The sequence below is a fragment of the Salmo salar genome, chromosome 21 (genome assembly GCF_965601325.2).
Source record: "Salmo salar chromosome 21, fSalSal1, whole genome shotgun sequence".
In the NCBI taxonomy this organism is placed as follows: Eukaryota; Metazoa; Chordata; class Actinopteri; order Salmoniformes; family Salmonidae; genus Salmo; species Salmo salar.
Window position 1 is genome coordinate 49,499,434 of NC_138311.1, and position 14,876 is coordinate 49,514,309.

Consider the following 14,876-nt stretch of genomic DNA (forward strand, 5'->3'; position numbering starts at 1 on the left):
AAGATGTTCCAAGACATGTCTGGGCATGTGTGGGTGAAAAGGTTTATTTCAATTACTAGTATAAATATTCAGTTCCATTTCAATTTCCCTTATCTACATGGAAGTGACCATCTGCCAATTATAGCAAGACAGAAAGGTTGCCGGCTGCTTGACCACTGTAGACTCCTGTTTACTTTGAGACAAAGATATATTTCTAATTTCTATCAGAATCATGCAATTTATTCACAGAAAGGTATTACAATATTTAATTTCAGACCTGAATAGAATTATATAAATAGATGAGATTCTGGGGAAAAGTGTAAAGACATGATCAACAGCGGACAAGCTGAGACAAACTGTTTCCTTCCATACTGACCCGTTGGCCATATTCACCCCAGCAGTGTCCCAGTGGAGCGGTGTCCCAGTGGAGCGGTGTCCCAGTGGAGGGGTGTCCCAGTGGAGCGGTGTCCCAGTGGAGGGGTGTCCCAGTGCAGCGGTGTCCCAGTGGAGCGGTGTCCCAGTGCAGCGGTGTCCCAGTGGAGCGGTGTCCCAGTGGAGCGGTGTCCCAGTGGAGCGGTGTCCCAGTGGAGGGGTGTCCCAGTGCAGCGGTGTCCCAGTGGAGGGGTGTCCCAGTGGAGCGGTGTCCCAGTGGAGGGGTGTCCCAGTGGAGCGGTGTCCCAGTGGAGGGGTGTCCCAGTGGAGCGGTGTCCCAGTGGAGGGGTGTCCCAGTGCAGCGGTGTCCCAGTGTCACCCTCCATTCCCCATGGGTTTAGTGATGAGGGATGGCCATCTCAAACCCTGCTCTAACTTCACGTTTCTACATCATGCCATTTCAAACAAATATGGTCAAACCTTGATTTATACTGTATACAATGTGTTTTTGGATTGTCACACAACATACATACCACTACAGCCATTCTGGATTCTACAAGTGTGAGTCTGATAAATGGCAGATGGTGTTTTGGGGGCCATGGTTTTGGCTAGGAGGCTAAACCAATCGGAGACATTTGAGATGTGATTGAGGGATTTGACAATGATCATCATTCAGTCTCCATGCATCCAGTTTAAATAAAAAAAATATGAAAATGAAATGATCATGAAATTCAATCTTGCTTACAAGCATGATTGTTGAAAAGGTTTTAGTCATTATCAATACTGACACTGACATGGCTGTATTTCTATGACCTGCCTATCTTGGAATCAACTCTGGAAAAAACTATTCTAAGAAAAAAGTTTTCTCCCAGTTATTTGCATAGTTGCATCTCCACCTTTCCCATTGAGGCCCCTTTTCTCCCAAGGAGAAAAAAAACCATAGGCTTATCTATTCAAAAGGCATTTAGTCCATTTCTTTTCCTTTGCCGGTAAACCTATTCACCAATTGTTAAGCCTTGTAGATTGCATTCTAATGCTAATCTAGCGTGTTAAATATATTTTAGTTCCTCCGTTCACCGTTTTGTCATTCAGTTTATCCAGTTTTGGCCACCCATTTTATTTATTTATGCGCCTACCTCTATTCATGTGCTCATGTATTTTTTATTGTGTTGTTTCACTGTCATGCAGTGTCAACTCACTCTATTCAATGTGGGCTACTTGAAGGGCTTGGAGGGACAAAGCGTGTACACATTGCAGTGCTATTCACTCCGGCCAGCTGGATCGGCTGAAAAAAACCTTGTGAAAAGAAATCCTCCACAATGGACACAGAAAAACTGCACAATGCTAACAGTTTTCCAAATACCACTGATTGCTTTCATCACAATGAAGGAAAGCAGACGCTTTTGCTGAGCTCCACTTCAACAAACAACACTCTCACAAAAACCTCCCAACCCACGTTTTGTTCCCAGACAAAACCTCCTCGACCGTCTAAACGCTCCCAGTGAAGAAACAGTTCTTTCAGGTTTCTCCCCCTTTCCTTAAAAGTAAAATGTAGAATACAAGGCCACATAAAGAGAGCGATTTTTTTCACTGAGATGGTAATGCGCGCTCTTTTATTAACCTGGCGACCTTCTCAGGCGTTTCGGTCAGCCAACTGTTGACTACCCTTTAACAATATCTGCTTTACTTCCTACCAAAAACGATCAAATAAGTGATACCTTCAAGAAAACAATAATCAAAATAAATATCCGTTCCGTTTTCGATTTTTTTTTTCTTCCCATAATAGCCTAGCGTACTCTACTGATGTGTATGTAGGCTATTCTCCAACAAGGCCAAACTGCTGGTTATAAAACACTGGTGTCAGAATGGACACCAAAAGATACAGAGAAAAGTCCCCCGTGAAGCGTTGACTTCGTTTGTTTTAAAATGTGCAGAAATAATTTTGAGAGGATAAATGTTGAATTTGATATTTATTTTATTTTATACTGAATGAAACAAGGTCACTTGTGCGTTATTTCCAGGGCTAAGCAGAAAGTTCCGTTGAAAGAAGTGATCGGGGTGTTACAATAGAGAATGCAGAATGGTGAAAGGGTTTAATTAACCGTGTCGGATGATAATTATCCCTGGACAGTCCAAATTAGTTTTGCATAATCGCTCTGATCCATATGAATTAACTTCTTAATGTAATCTAGGAGGGGTAGTTTGCTTAAATATCATGTCCAATGTATTACATGTCATAATATGAGCATAAATTCAGAGATATCACCAACACACACGCACACGCGCCCACACACACGAACATACACAAACCGTGCCATAGTGACGAATGTTGAAGAAAGTATATATAACAAAAATACATTAAATACAATGCAATTAGTTGTGTTTTGTAATTGGAAGCTGACACTTAATTCAGGCCTTGTTTTAAACCTCAAAGAGATTTCTGTTCTACAGGCTTAAAGAGCTCATTTTTACTGGGAGGGCTTAAAGAAACCCACTCAGTTTTATCTTCCTTCCAATTCACGATTAAAATTGTGATAAATCAGGTTTTGGCTCTTGATTACAATGGGTTGATTTAGATTTCCGAGTAATGCTATTCACAGCGCGAACAAAAACGGCCTTTGGAGGATACATTACACTCCACCTGGGCTGACCATGTCAGGGCAATTCAGATAAAAATCTTGTTAGCAATTCAACAAGAACTACAGCGCGATTCTTTCTGTTTGTCCGCAATAGCTTTATTATAACCCTTTGTTCAACAAATGAACATAATAGCATTTACGAGTTTAAAGTACATGTAAGTGGTGTTTAAATAAAACACAAAACATACAACTTCATTAAGAGTTAGTAAAAACGAGTGCTGCTCCTTATGCACATAAATGCGAAGGTCTCAAGAAACTGAAATAATAAATGACAATTTGGTGAATTGCCAATGTTGAAAGAAAGGATACCGATTATTGTCGAATTAAAAAAAAACGTTTAGGCTCGTCATACTTGGCAGTGTGATTCCTTTAAATAAATTACATCCCATAAGCATTTAATATTTCCTGTGCAAATGTTACAGGACAAGGTATGTCCACTGTTCAATCGACTGGGTCAGCATAATGATTCCCACTAAACAATAAATATTACAGACATCTATAAAACAGTGTTTGAAAACTTAAAATATCAACTGGATTTTGAGCCAAACCACCCAGTCAGTTCCAGATCACATCTGAAATACTAGCCAAATGGCAAATTAAATATTACCATCATTTAGGCTATCTGTACACATTTACAGGCTTATGTCGTTCTGATTGAAACAGGAAAGCAACATGGGCGTAGCCAGAAGCACAAGAAATTAGCAATCCTTCTTGACCAACAATATAAATCATATAAAAGCAAGTGATTATATTTCTTAAACAATATTTAATTATCAGATAAAATATATGAAGATAAGTATGACCAGTTCATGTTTATATCTGATTTGTTGTGTGATGCAGTAAACTGTATACTTGATAACAACCCAGTAAAGCCGGTGCTTTAGCAACAGACATGGTACCTTTCAAATGAGTATTCACATTGACAAGGGCCCTTTGCTCTCTGTAGTCCTGCCATCCTTTTGTTCTGGCCCTCCGGGATTTGACAGATGATGGCTGAATATTAGTTTCGAGAGTTCTCTAAATAAGCATTAGGCCCTACCTTAGATAAAGGCATTAATCAATATACATACACATGTGATATCTGAGACGACGAGCACTTTATCACATGTACAAGTTTGTGCATGCATAATAAACTCTTGCATGAATATTTTATCACATTTAAACTTCCCCTAAGTCCAATAGGCTATCATAATGCCGCTGCATATGCAGGGTAGTCAAGTTGAGGTTTGCCCATCCCGGGGAGTAGGATGTAGGCTAACGGTGGCTGGAGACCCGCAGAGGGCCAGCCCGTACAGTTACAGGGGATCATGTAGCCTGGGTTGCCCGGGGCTGGATGAGAGTGAGTGTGGGTGTGAGTTCCACCGACACTGCCAGTTCCAGAGAAAGCCGTGCCACCAGGGTAGCCCAGAGATGGGTAAGGAAACGAGGGCGAGGATAGCTCTGACATCTTCGCTCCGAGCTCAAAAAACGAATAGGGGTTCGTGGACATGGACGGGTTGAAAAATACTCTCGCTGCTGCGGCCGCCGCTGCCGCCTTGTCAGGGTTCCCTAATAGGTGCTCGGAAAGTGCTCCATGAGATAAACCGCTAACTTTAAGCGCGTCGTGCTCCCCAAGATTGTAGGGCACTGGGAAGGCAAACTTGTCTTTTTTCATCAGAGTCTTTGGCTTCCGCCTAGGTCTGTATTTATAGTCAGGGTGTTCCTTCATGTGCATGGCTCTCAGTCGTTTAGCTTCGTCAATGAATGGCCTTTTCTCCGACTCAGTGAGAAGTTTCCACTCTGCTCCCAATCTTTTGCTGATTTCGGAGTTGTGCATTTTTGGGTTCTCCTGAGCCATTTTTCTTCTCTGCGCTCTGGACCAAACCATGAATGCATTCATCGGTCGTTTTACGTGATCCATTGGTTTAGACATGTTGGTACAAAGTACTTATGGTCTGAAAAAGGAAATATCACAGACAATATGTCAAGTCTCTTTCTAGTATTTACTGACAGTAAAGCCTCAGGTTGCCAAACAACGCAAATCAAAGTTACATAGGTCTACATATATGATACAACTAAGTAATCTAATTAAAGTATATTTAGCAGAGAAACAATAATTGTGTGAGATAAAATGCTTAAAATAGCATATTTCATTAACGTACGTAAAATCTCAGTACTTCATCACACCGTTGTAAGATATCCGTTAGGAAAAGAGCGATGCGCTGCGTCCTGATGAGAAACTCTGTAAAAGTTAAGTTTTCTGATGCATGTTGTTGTCCGACGAGAAAAATCTATATTGCATAGAAGACAGAAGGCAATATGCCTAGCGAAGTTCTTATCTTGTTTTGCTACTATCGCCAGACTGTTAACCACCACTCAGCACTTGAATCCAGCGTTTACGCAAATGGTTGATAACTCCGGGCTGCCCCATGTGAAATAAGGTTTTCAGAGGCAGGTAGTGAAAGTGGTCCAGGAGCATGCGCAGTACATCTGACACACACTGACGGATTCGAAAGAAAACGCATCACTGTATATTTGGCTATATCCCCTCATTTCATGGCATATGTCCTTCATAGTGAAATGAATAGTGTAGTTCTTTATAGCATATTATCATATGGATCATCATTACTAACCTATTATTGTCACGATATATTATTACATTAGAATATATTAATAATATTATTAGTAAGACTACCTTTATTTAAATAAACATTTCATTTTAGTCTAGACATATTCAGGCGCTAAATAACGTAATGGGCTTGTAACCAAACTGTTCCTGAGAAGTCTAGGCTTATCTTAAGAGTACGTTGAAAATACACAGCAAGTTTAAGATCACTCAGAACACTGGGTTTCCGTAAATTAAATAAAATGATTCTTTTAAAACAATTGATTGCACATGCCGCCCAATGAAAGAGGTAATGAGCGATCAATAGGCTACTCGCTCTCTTTCTTTCTCTCTCTCTCTCTCTCTCTCTCTCTCTCTCTCTCTCTCTCTCTCTCTCTCTCTCTCTCTCTCCCTCTCTCCCTCTCTCCCTCTCTCCCTCTCTCAATTCATTTAAATGTTTCAATGTAAGTGCTTTATTGGCATGGGAAACATATGTTAACATTGCCAAAGCAAGTGAAGTAGATAATAAAAAAAGTGAAATTAACAATAAAAATTAACAGTAAACATTACACTCAATAAAGTTCCAAAATAATAAAGACATGTCAAATGTCATATTATGTGCAAATAGTTAAAAGTACAAAAAGAAAAATTAATACATTTAAATATGGGTTGTATTGCCAATGGTGTCTGCTTCTTTTTCCTCTCTCTCTCTCTCTCTCTCTCTCTCTCTCTCTCTCTCTCTCTCTCTCTCTCTCTCTCTCTCTCTCTCCTCTCTCTCTCTCTCTCTCTCTCTCTCTCTCTCTCTCTCTCTCTCTCTCTCTCTCTCTCTCTCTCTCTCTCTCTCTCTCTCTCTCTCACTCTCTCTCCCAACTACCCAATTCTATCTGAGTTGACCCTTGTATTTATTGTTGCACTCTCTCTACACACTCACAGGACTCTACACACTCACACGCACACACTGTCTCTCTACACACTCACAGGACTCTACACACTCACACACACTGTCTCTCTACACACTCACAGGACTCTACACACTCACACACACTGTCTCTCTACACACTCACTGGACTCTACACACTCACACACACTGTCTCTCTACACACTCACTGGACTCTACACACTCACACACACTGTCTCTACACACTCACAGGACTCTACACACTCACACACACTGTCTCTCTACACACTCACTGGACTCTACACACTCACACACACTGTCTCTCTACACACTCACACACACTGTCTCTCTACACACTCACACACACTGTCTCTCTACACACTCACAGGACTCTACACACTCACACACACTGTCTCTCTACACACTCACATGCCTCTACATACTCACACACACTGTCTCTCTACACACTCACATGACTCTACATACTCACACACTATGTCTCTCTACACACTCACATGACTCTACATACTCACACACTATGTCTCTCTACACACTCACATCACTCTACATACTCACACACACTGTCTCTCTACACACTCACTGGACTCTACACACTCACACACACTGTCTCTCTACACACTCACAGGACTCTACACACTCACACATACTGTCTCTCTACACACTCACATGACTCTACATACTCACACACACTGTCTCTCTACACGCTCACATGACTCTACACACTCTTACTTTTTGTGTTTTTGTTCTACCATATATTATTGTTAGTGCTACATTGATATTGACTACTGCATTGTTGTGTTTGGAATTGGCAATAAAGTAATTTCACTTGCGCATGTGACATTAAAGCTTGAACTGCACACTATTTTATTTCTAAATAACTATGGTCTTTACTTTTTATTTGATCTAAATATCCTACTGTTATAGGCTACTCTGCACTGGCTCTTACATCTACAGTATAATGTCATTAATCTCTTCCTGAGTGGCGCTGCCTGTTCCTTGCTCCATGGGTGGCACTGGTATTATAGAAATGGTACATGCCTAGACGCAAGATAGCTAAGTAAAGAATGTCTTCTTTAATTTTCTGATATTGTGAAAAGCAGTTTGTCATAAATACGCCTAAATATTGACGAGGGTAGAGTGTCTCTAATCGCGTTTGGTGAAATTAATTATTTTCCTGAATTTCCCCTTTCACTTTCACTTCAAAGGACTTTCCCAAGGGCGGAGAATCGACAACCGAAATTAGGTTGTCGAATATTCAACTAAGCAATTACAGTTATCTGAAAGACTCGTTGAGTAAATCGTCTGTTTAAGTGGTTTGTTCCCGCACCTTCTCGGTTGTGCATAATTATTAAAATGAAAAAGTAAAAAAAAAGGCTGCATCAAACAATTGACATGTCGATTTGTAGTCCCTGCATTTCATTTGATATAGTGTATGAATTAATGCCAAATTGAATTAAATATAAAGTCGGCTTTCATGAATGATTTGCATTTGTACTTGAGTCGGAATTTATGACAACTCAGCTGGTAAGACAGGTAGCCTACTGAACAGTGTCAATATTGAGTCTTCCTTCCTCCCGTAATTTCTATATTATTATTATTATTATTATTATTATTATTATTACATATTAGTATGAGTATTATGATGATTATTATTATTACATATTGGTATTATTATTATTATTATTATTAGTGCATACACATACTAGGTCTTGTCCTAAAATCGTAGCCTGTCCGTAATTTCAATCAGTTCTCATGAAAACTCTCATGTTCATGCCATCTCATCAGCCATTACAGTGTTGAAATAATCAGTAATACAGGATGAGGGTTTGATGGGATACGTTGAGATATAATGCGCTATACATCATGCAGGAAAAACAATGAATGAAGAAAACAAGTTATTTGATTGAATGACATTGGAACGTTGGATGAACTCAATAGGATGCGCTAATTAGAAGGGACATACAGCTCCATTGACTCCTGTAGTTGTCCGTCCTCTTGTTGGTGTGATATACTTTTCGCAATTTGATGAGCCTAAACGAGTAACGCTAATGTTGTTTCATTGTGGCCGGGAAACAGTGGCCTTGTCACTGAAACTGCTCCATTGTCTCAATTTGGAGGCAGTCTGATCGTCAGGAGATGATGCGAGTCAAAAGGACCGGCCGCTGATTGACTAGTGCAACTTGACGTTTTCAGAGAGACAAGCTGCAGCCTCAACTGAAAGTATTCGCGTCTCTCTCAACACTATGTTGTGCTCCTATTGTGGGGCTGTCATTACTTTAGATAACTTTCCAGCAGAGAACCACGCGAATCACTGTGAAGAGCATCTCCCTTTATGACACAAACACGCAAATAGCTATGAATGATATGAATAAGTTAAGGGAAAAGTTGTTATCATCTGTAGATAGTAAGTGTACAGTCCATTGAGTACAAAAATAGATGCTTTTCATCTTCTCATAATCGTGAACCTCATAAATGTTACTCCCCACTATTGCAATTTGTTGGATAAAAAAATAAAACACATTTAATTCTGTACTCAGCAGCATTTATACTGTGTATAATAACTGTTTCATAATAGCCTGTTGCTGAAGCATGACCAGCAGATTATAGTGTGCACGCTGAGATTGACTTTCCTGATGATAAAGCCTCGCTGATTAAACCCTCAATTCAATTAGTATTTCCACACCTGAACCTCACTCCTATTTGATTTGGCAATGATTCATTCACTGCCTTTTCTATTTACTGAAATAGTAACACAATTTCCCAGTTTGGCCAACACATGTAATTAAGATCTAATAAATTGATGTAAATTAGTGTTTTTTCAGCCCCTTTCTGTTGTGTTGTGTTTCCTTCTCCCGTGGGCTAAGGTTAGAGTGGGAATAAGATGGGCATAAGAATTACCTGGTGATAAAGCCTGGGTCCATCCTCTGAGACGGAGGGAGCAGAGCCCTCCCACTTCACAGCACACTGACTGGTGATAAGGCTGACACGAAAAAGATCATGCATTTGGAAGGCAGACAGCAAAACAAGCCCACAGGGGACATTTTTATGGAGAGATCTCACACGGTTCACTCCAAAGCCCTAGCCATCATGTAGTCTGAAATGGAAGCACAAGAGGTGAGATAATTTGCAGACATAGCTGCACAAGTTGGTTGTTTTACTTGCAGTAAAAATCCCTATATCTGGGGGGCTTGAACTGATGTGGTGGTCTTTTCTATGTGCTTGCCTGATCACAGCCCTGCCTTCTGTCTTCTGCCCTATTGTTTCATCCTCCTTCCTGACAACTAGACTGAACAGGTCTTCTATAGGATGAGATTAAGGACCAGACTAAACCAGGCCTTCTATGGGAAGAGATTCAGTACCAGACTGAACCAGGCCTTCTATAGGAAGAGATTAAGGACCAAATTGAACCATGCTTTCTAAAGGAAGAGATTAAGGACCAGATTGAACCATGCCTTCTGTAAAATGAGATTAAGGACCAGAATGAACTAGGCTTTATATAGGAAGAGATTAAGGACCAGACTGAACCAGGCCTTCTATAGGAAGAGGTTAAGGACCATATTTAACCAGGTGTCTATGGGAAGAGATTAAGGACATATAAATACTGTAACTCTTTGCCAAGTAGATCACTAGGAGGAGAGTGAAACCATTATTAAACCCCAAGTAGTCAGGTTCTTTAACCAGGTAGTCAGGTTCTTTAACCAGGTAGTCAAGTTCTTTAACCCATTTCAAACCATCCCTATTGTTCCAATTTGTATAGCCGCTTATCTTTGTGCCACATGCATGTGCACATCATGATTCGTTTATTTTAATTAAACAATTGTGTTTTGCATCGTTCAGATGGTTTTGAGATATTTTGAGATATTAAAGCGCATATGGCTGAAGAAAAACAGGCTCGATATTTTCTTCTCCATGAACACACGAGAGCTCAGTCAGCTTTCCTCACATAGGCAATTCTGTGGTTTAAGCATTGAGCAATACTGTGTATTGAGAATTACGGGACAATGACAAAAAACATCTATTAGAAATGATGATGAAATTCTTTACATTTGAAAATAAAAAATGACAGAGCAGTGAAAGCTGTTCAGTTTCAATTTAATCCAATTAAACATAGTGGATGTTCTCTGCATGATCTCCTGAGCCAGACGCTATTGAAAGAAGTACATTTTTCATCCATTGAATACCATTTGCTTCAGTTTCTTATCTTAATACATAGATAGAGCTAATGACTTGAACAGTTCAGTCGTGTGTAAAATCCAATTGATTACTATTTAAAGATGTTTGTTGTTGTATTGAGATTAGAAGTCATTTGGTCCCATGTCTTCTGTGTTTGTACAATGCCTGGTAGACGTTCCCAAGTGTCAAGATACATAATGACAGGTTCAGCAAATCAACAATAAGGTCTCCTGCATTACATGTAAACAGTCATATCAAGCTTGGAATAAATACATAATTGATGTGAGCAAAGTTAATATTTTGTCGTGGGTTTAAAAATGTAATGTGACCTGTTTTGCATGATGTGTTCTTAAAACATATTCAATAAGTGCCAAATTACTTCTCCAGTTGTGTAATTATTTGAATTATACAGTCTGTATTGCTCCCCATGGCAGACTTGAGTGTCTTTCTTCCACTGTGAATTACTTTTGTAAAGGAGCAACACATTTACTCCAACAAAACCTAAGTAGTATGAATTTAAAAACGATTTAATGAATTCAAATAATCCTCTCGTAAAGCGGAGCATTAACCAGAGAAGCAGTAAACAAAGTAGAAGTCAAGATGGTGAATTCTAGACAGCGTCTGTCGAGCAGCTCACCTGCCTCACTCAGCACGGGGGGGGGGGGGGGGGGGGGGGGGGGGTGCTTGTCAATTCAAGCCCTGAGGACCTGAGAACTGGCAGAAACAACACAAAATGGCTAAAGTTTGAAAGCACATTATGGGGCAAGACAGGGTTTTTTCCTATTTTGTTGCATTACATCCTGTAATTTAAATGGATTTTTATTTGGATTTCATGTAATGGACATACACAAAATAGTCCAAATTGATGAAGTGAAATGTAAAAAATAACTTGTTTAAATAAATAAAAAAGAAAAAAATGGTAAAGTGGTGCATGCATATGTATTCACCCCCTTTGCTATGAAGCCCCTAAATAAGATCTGGTGCAACCAATTACCTTCAAAAGTCCCATAATTAGTTAAATAAAATCTACCTGTGTGCAATCAAAGTGTCACATGATCTGTCACATTATCTCAGTATATATACACCTGTTCTGAAAGGCCCCAGAGTCTGCAACACCACTAAGCAAGGGGCACCATGAAGACCAATGAGCTCTCCAAACAGGTCAGGAACAAAGTTGTGGAGAAGTACAGATCGGGGGTGGGTTCTAAAAAAATATCCGAAACTTTGCACATCTCACAGAGCACCATTAAATCCATTATAAAAAATTGAGAGATTATGGCACCAAAATAAACCTGCCAAGAGAGGTCCACCCACCAAAACTCACAAGGAGGGCATTAATCAGAGAGGCAACAAAGAGACCTAAGATAACCCTGAAGGAATTCCAAAGCTCCACAGCAGAGATTGGAGTATCTGTCCATAGGACCATTTTAAGCCGTACACTCCACAGAGCTGGGCTTTACAGAAGAGTGGCCAGAAAAAAAGCCATTGCTTAAAAAAAAATAAGCAAACACGTTTTGTGTTTGCCAAAAGGCATGTGGGAGACTCCCCAAACATATGGAATTAGGTACTCTGGTCAGATATGACTAAAATTGAGCTTTTTGGCCATCAAGTAAAACGCTATGTCTGGCGCAAACCCAACACCTCTCATCACCCCGAGAACACCATCCCCACAGTGAAGCATGGTGGTGGCAGCATCATGCTGTGGGGATTGTTTTTCATCGGCAGGGACTGGGAAACTGGTCAGAATTGAAGGAATGATAGATGGTGCTAAATACAGGGAAATTCTTGAGGGAAGCCTGTTTGTCTTCCAGAGATTTGAGACTGGGACGGAGGTTCACCTTCCAGCAGGACAATGACCCTTAGCATACTGCTAAAGCAACACTCGAGTGGTTTAAGGTGAATTGTTTAAATGTCTTGGAATGGCCTAGTCAAAGCCAAGACCTCAATCCAATTGAGAATCTGTGGTATGAGTTAGCAGAACCCAGCAGAACCCAACCAACTTGAAGGAGCTGGAGCAGTTTTGCCTTGAAGAATGGGCAAAAATCCCAGTGGCTAGATGTGCCAAGCTTATAGAGACATACCCATACCCTTGTGTAAATATACTTCTGTAAATCTATTTTAATTCCAGGTTGTAAGGAATGCCAATTGGGGTGAATACTTTCGCAAGCCCCTGTAGGACAAGGAAATCACAAGGTTGATAAGACCTCCAAGTCTTGTCACGAGGTTGATAAGACCTCTGAGGTTGATAAGTCTTGTCAGTGCTTTACATATAATCATCCATTGAAGGATATCTCCACACCTTTAGGCAAAACCAAATAACAGCGGTGGCTAAATAGACTTCCTGAATCATTATAGAGCAACATTTAGCCTTTTGTCATAAAGTCAGATATCCCTGCAACCTTCCACAGGGCACAATTTTTTTGCTTAAAATAAAACATCCACATTTTCTCTCTCGCCACGTCCTGTGATTTAAATCCCTAAGACACTTGTGTCCCTGCAGGCATTGAGATCACTTTGCCATGATCCACTATTTCCCACCCTTTAGCGGGTGCATTAAAGCTGCCCCCTTTTCCTTATCGGGCCCAGGATCGTTGCACAGCACAAATAGAGAGTTGTAATTACCCATCCTGCCACCTGATACCACCAGCTTTATCACCAGGTCCTGCCAGCTCATCACAGGCACACAGGGAAGAAATTAGCTGCTTGTGGCACAGCCTGCCATACTGTAGGTAGACAGCGGCTGCTTGTGGCACAGCCCGCCATACTGTAGGTAGACAACTCATCTCTCAGATACATGTATAGTTCCAGTTGGGATCAGAGAGAAACTAACACAACAAGGCAATTTTTCATCCTCCCTCTCCCTTAGCCCCCACAAAGTCTGTTCTTTCTCAGTTCTCTTCCAGTCTCACGCCACTTTTCTGTGGAGGCAGAATTGAGTCCGTTTGGCACACAAAAAGTGATCCAATCCCCTTGAACCTGCAGAAGTGCACTGACATGCTATTTGGGCCTTCACATTGTACCTTCAGCGAACGAGAGTGAGTACCTTGTTCATCGGTGACACTGTATACAAGCTCAAAGGCAAGCAGAGTAGAGACTGCTGGCACTTCTGTGTAAATGTTGAAAGTGCATCTATCTTGTTCAACCTTTGAGTTTCATTAATACTTTTTGTTGACATCACTTTTGACCTGAAAATAGAGCCTTGAACAGCTGTATTCACATGTGTCACAACAGCACCTAAGTTAAAACCTAACTATTCTGAGTATAGATGTGTGGATGTGACTCAGGGTATTGGAACAAATTTGACTGACTGGCTGAAATCGGTCTTATAGAAACATTTGAAATTCTGTTTTTTACATTGGATAAAAGTAGAGACAGAGGTAGAAAATTGTATATCATACACTACAGTTGAGGAACAATGGGAAGTACTTCTGCTTTGAAAGTTGTTAAACTTGTAAACTCACTTTTGAGAAAATGGCCTTTGAACCCTCTTAAGCATTAGCCCCACCAAACTCTTTAAGGGTTGATCTGAGCATTCTGTACTAACAACAGCAGTCAAGCACCTAAGATAACTTGCTAGCTACTTCCAGACACAAATGAGAGAACAGCTCACTGAACATTACTCGCCCTAGCAGATCTGATTAGGCTGTTATTCAGAGCTTTGGTGACTGCAACTGTGCTGTCAGATTGTCCGTTCGTAAATTCAGAGCGTTTCGCTCCTGGAGCGTTCAGAGCCCACTATGGATGCTCTGGCCGATGAGTAGGGTTGGTCCGGACATTTTGACCTCACAACGGCAGTCAAGCACCTAAGCTAACTGACTAACATTAGCTAGCTTGCTAGCTACTTCCAGACACATATGAGAGAACACCCCACTCTGACCATTTTACTCACCCTAGCAGATCTGGTTAGCAGTTTTCATATTCTCCAGAGTGTTGGTGACTGTATCTGTGGTGCTGGCAACAATTGAATTACAATTTTTTGCCGACGTTTACTGACACCATATTCAACGCCATATTCAACGGGTGTTGAGCGTTCGTAAATTCATCAGTTATTCTGCGCTCTGGCAACCTCAGACACGAGTGCTCTGAAATCGGAGTAAATCGCCAGACTGAATTAACAAACGCACCCGAAATAATTACTTGCATAGTGGAGTCTTTTGTTAAGACAAGTAGCTAGCTAGCTAAACAATGAACCATAATCCAAAATCATGAC

At 40.6% G+C, this 14,876-nt stretch overlaps 1 protein-coding gene across 2 annotated transcripts; it reads right to left on the reverse strand.

Moving 5' to 3' along the window:
• Positions 1 to 2,304: 2,304 nt before the first annotated feature.
• Positions 2,305 to 5,402, reverse strand: LOC106582442 (transcription factor Sox-21-B). 2 transcript variants are annotated; one of them, XM_014165557.3, is made up of 2 exons: positions 5,157 to 5,402; positions 2,305 to 4,924 (listed from the first exon to the last, which is right to left on the reverse strand). In XM_014165557.3, exon 2 carries the CDS (start codon positions 4,900 to 4,902, stop codon positions 4,177 to 4,179), a length of 726 nt encoding a protein of 241 aa, XP_014021032.1. In that variant the 5' UTR covers positions 4,903 to 4,924; positions 5,157 to 5,402; the 3' UTR covers positions 2,305 to 4,176. The 2 variants fall into 2 exon arrangements, with proteins under 2 accessions (XP_014021032.1, XP_014021031.1); XM_014165556.3 differs by having other exon boundaries at positions 5,132 to 5,390.
• Positions 5,403 to 14,876: the final 9,474 nt, after the last annotated feature.

Coding starts and splice junctions, on each gene's coding strand:
- LOC106582442 (XM_014165557.3), bottom strand. CDS start 4,902: ATGTCTAAACCAATGGATCACGTAAAACGACCGATGAATGCATTCATG.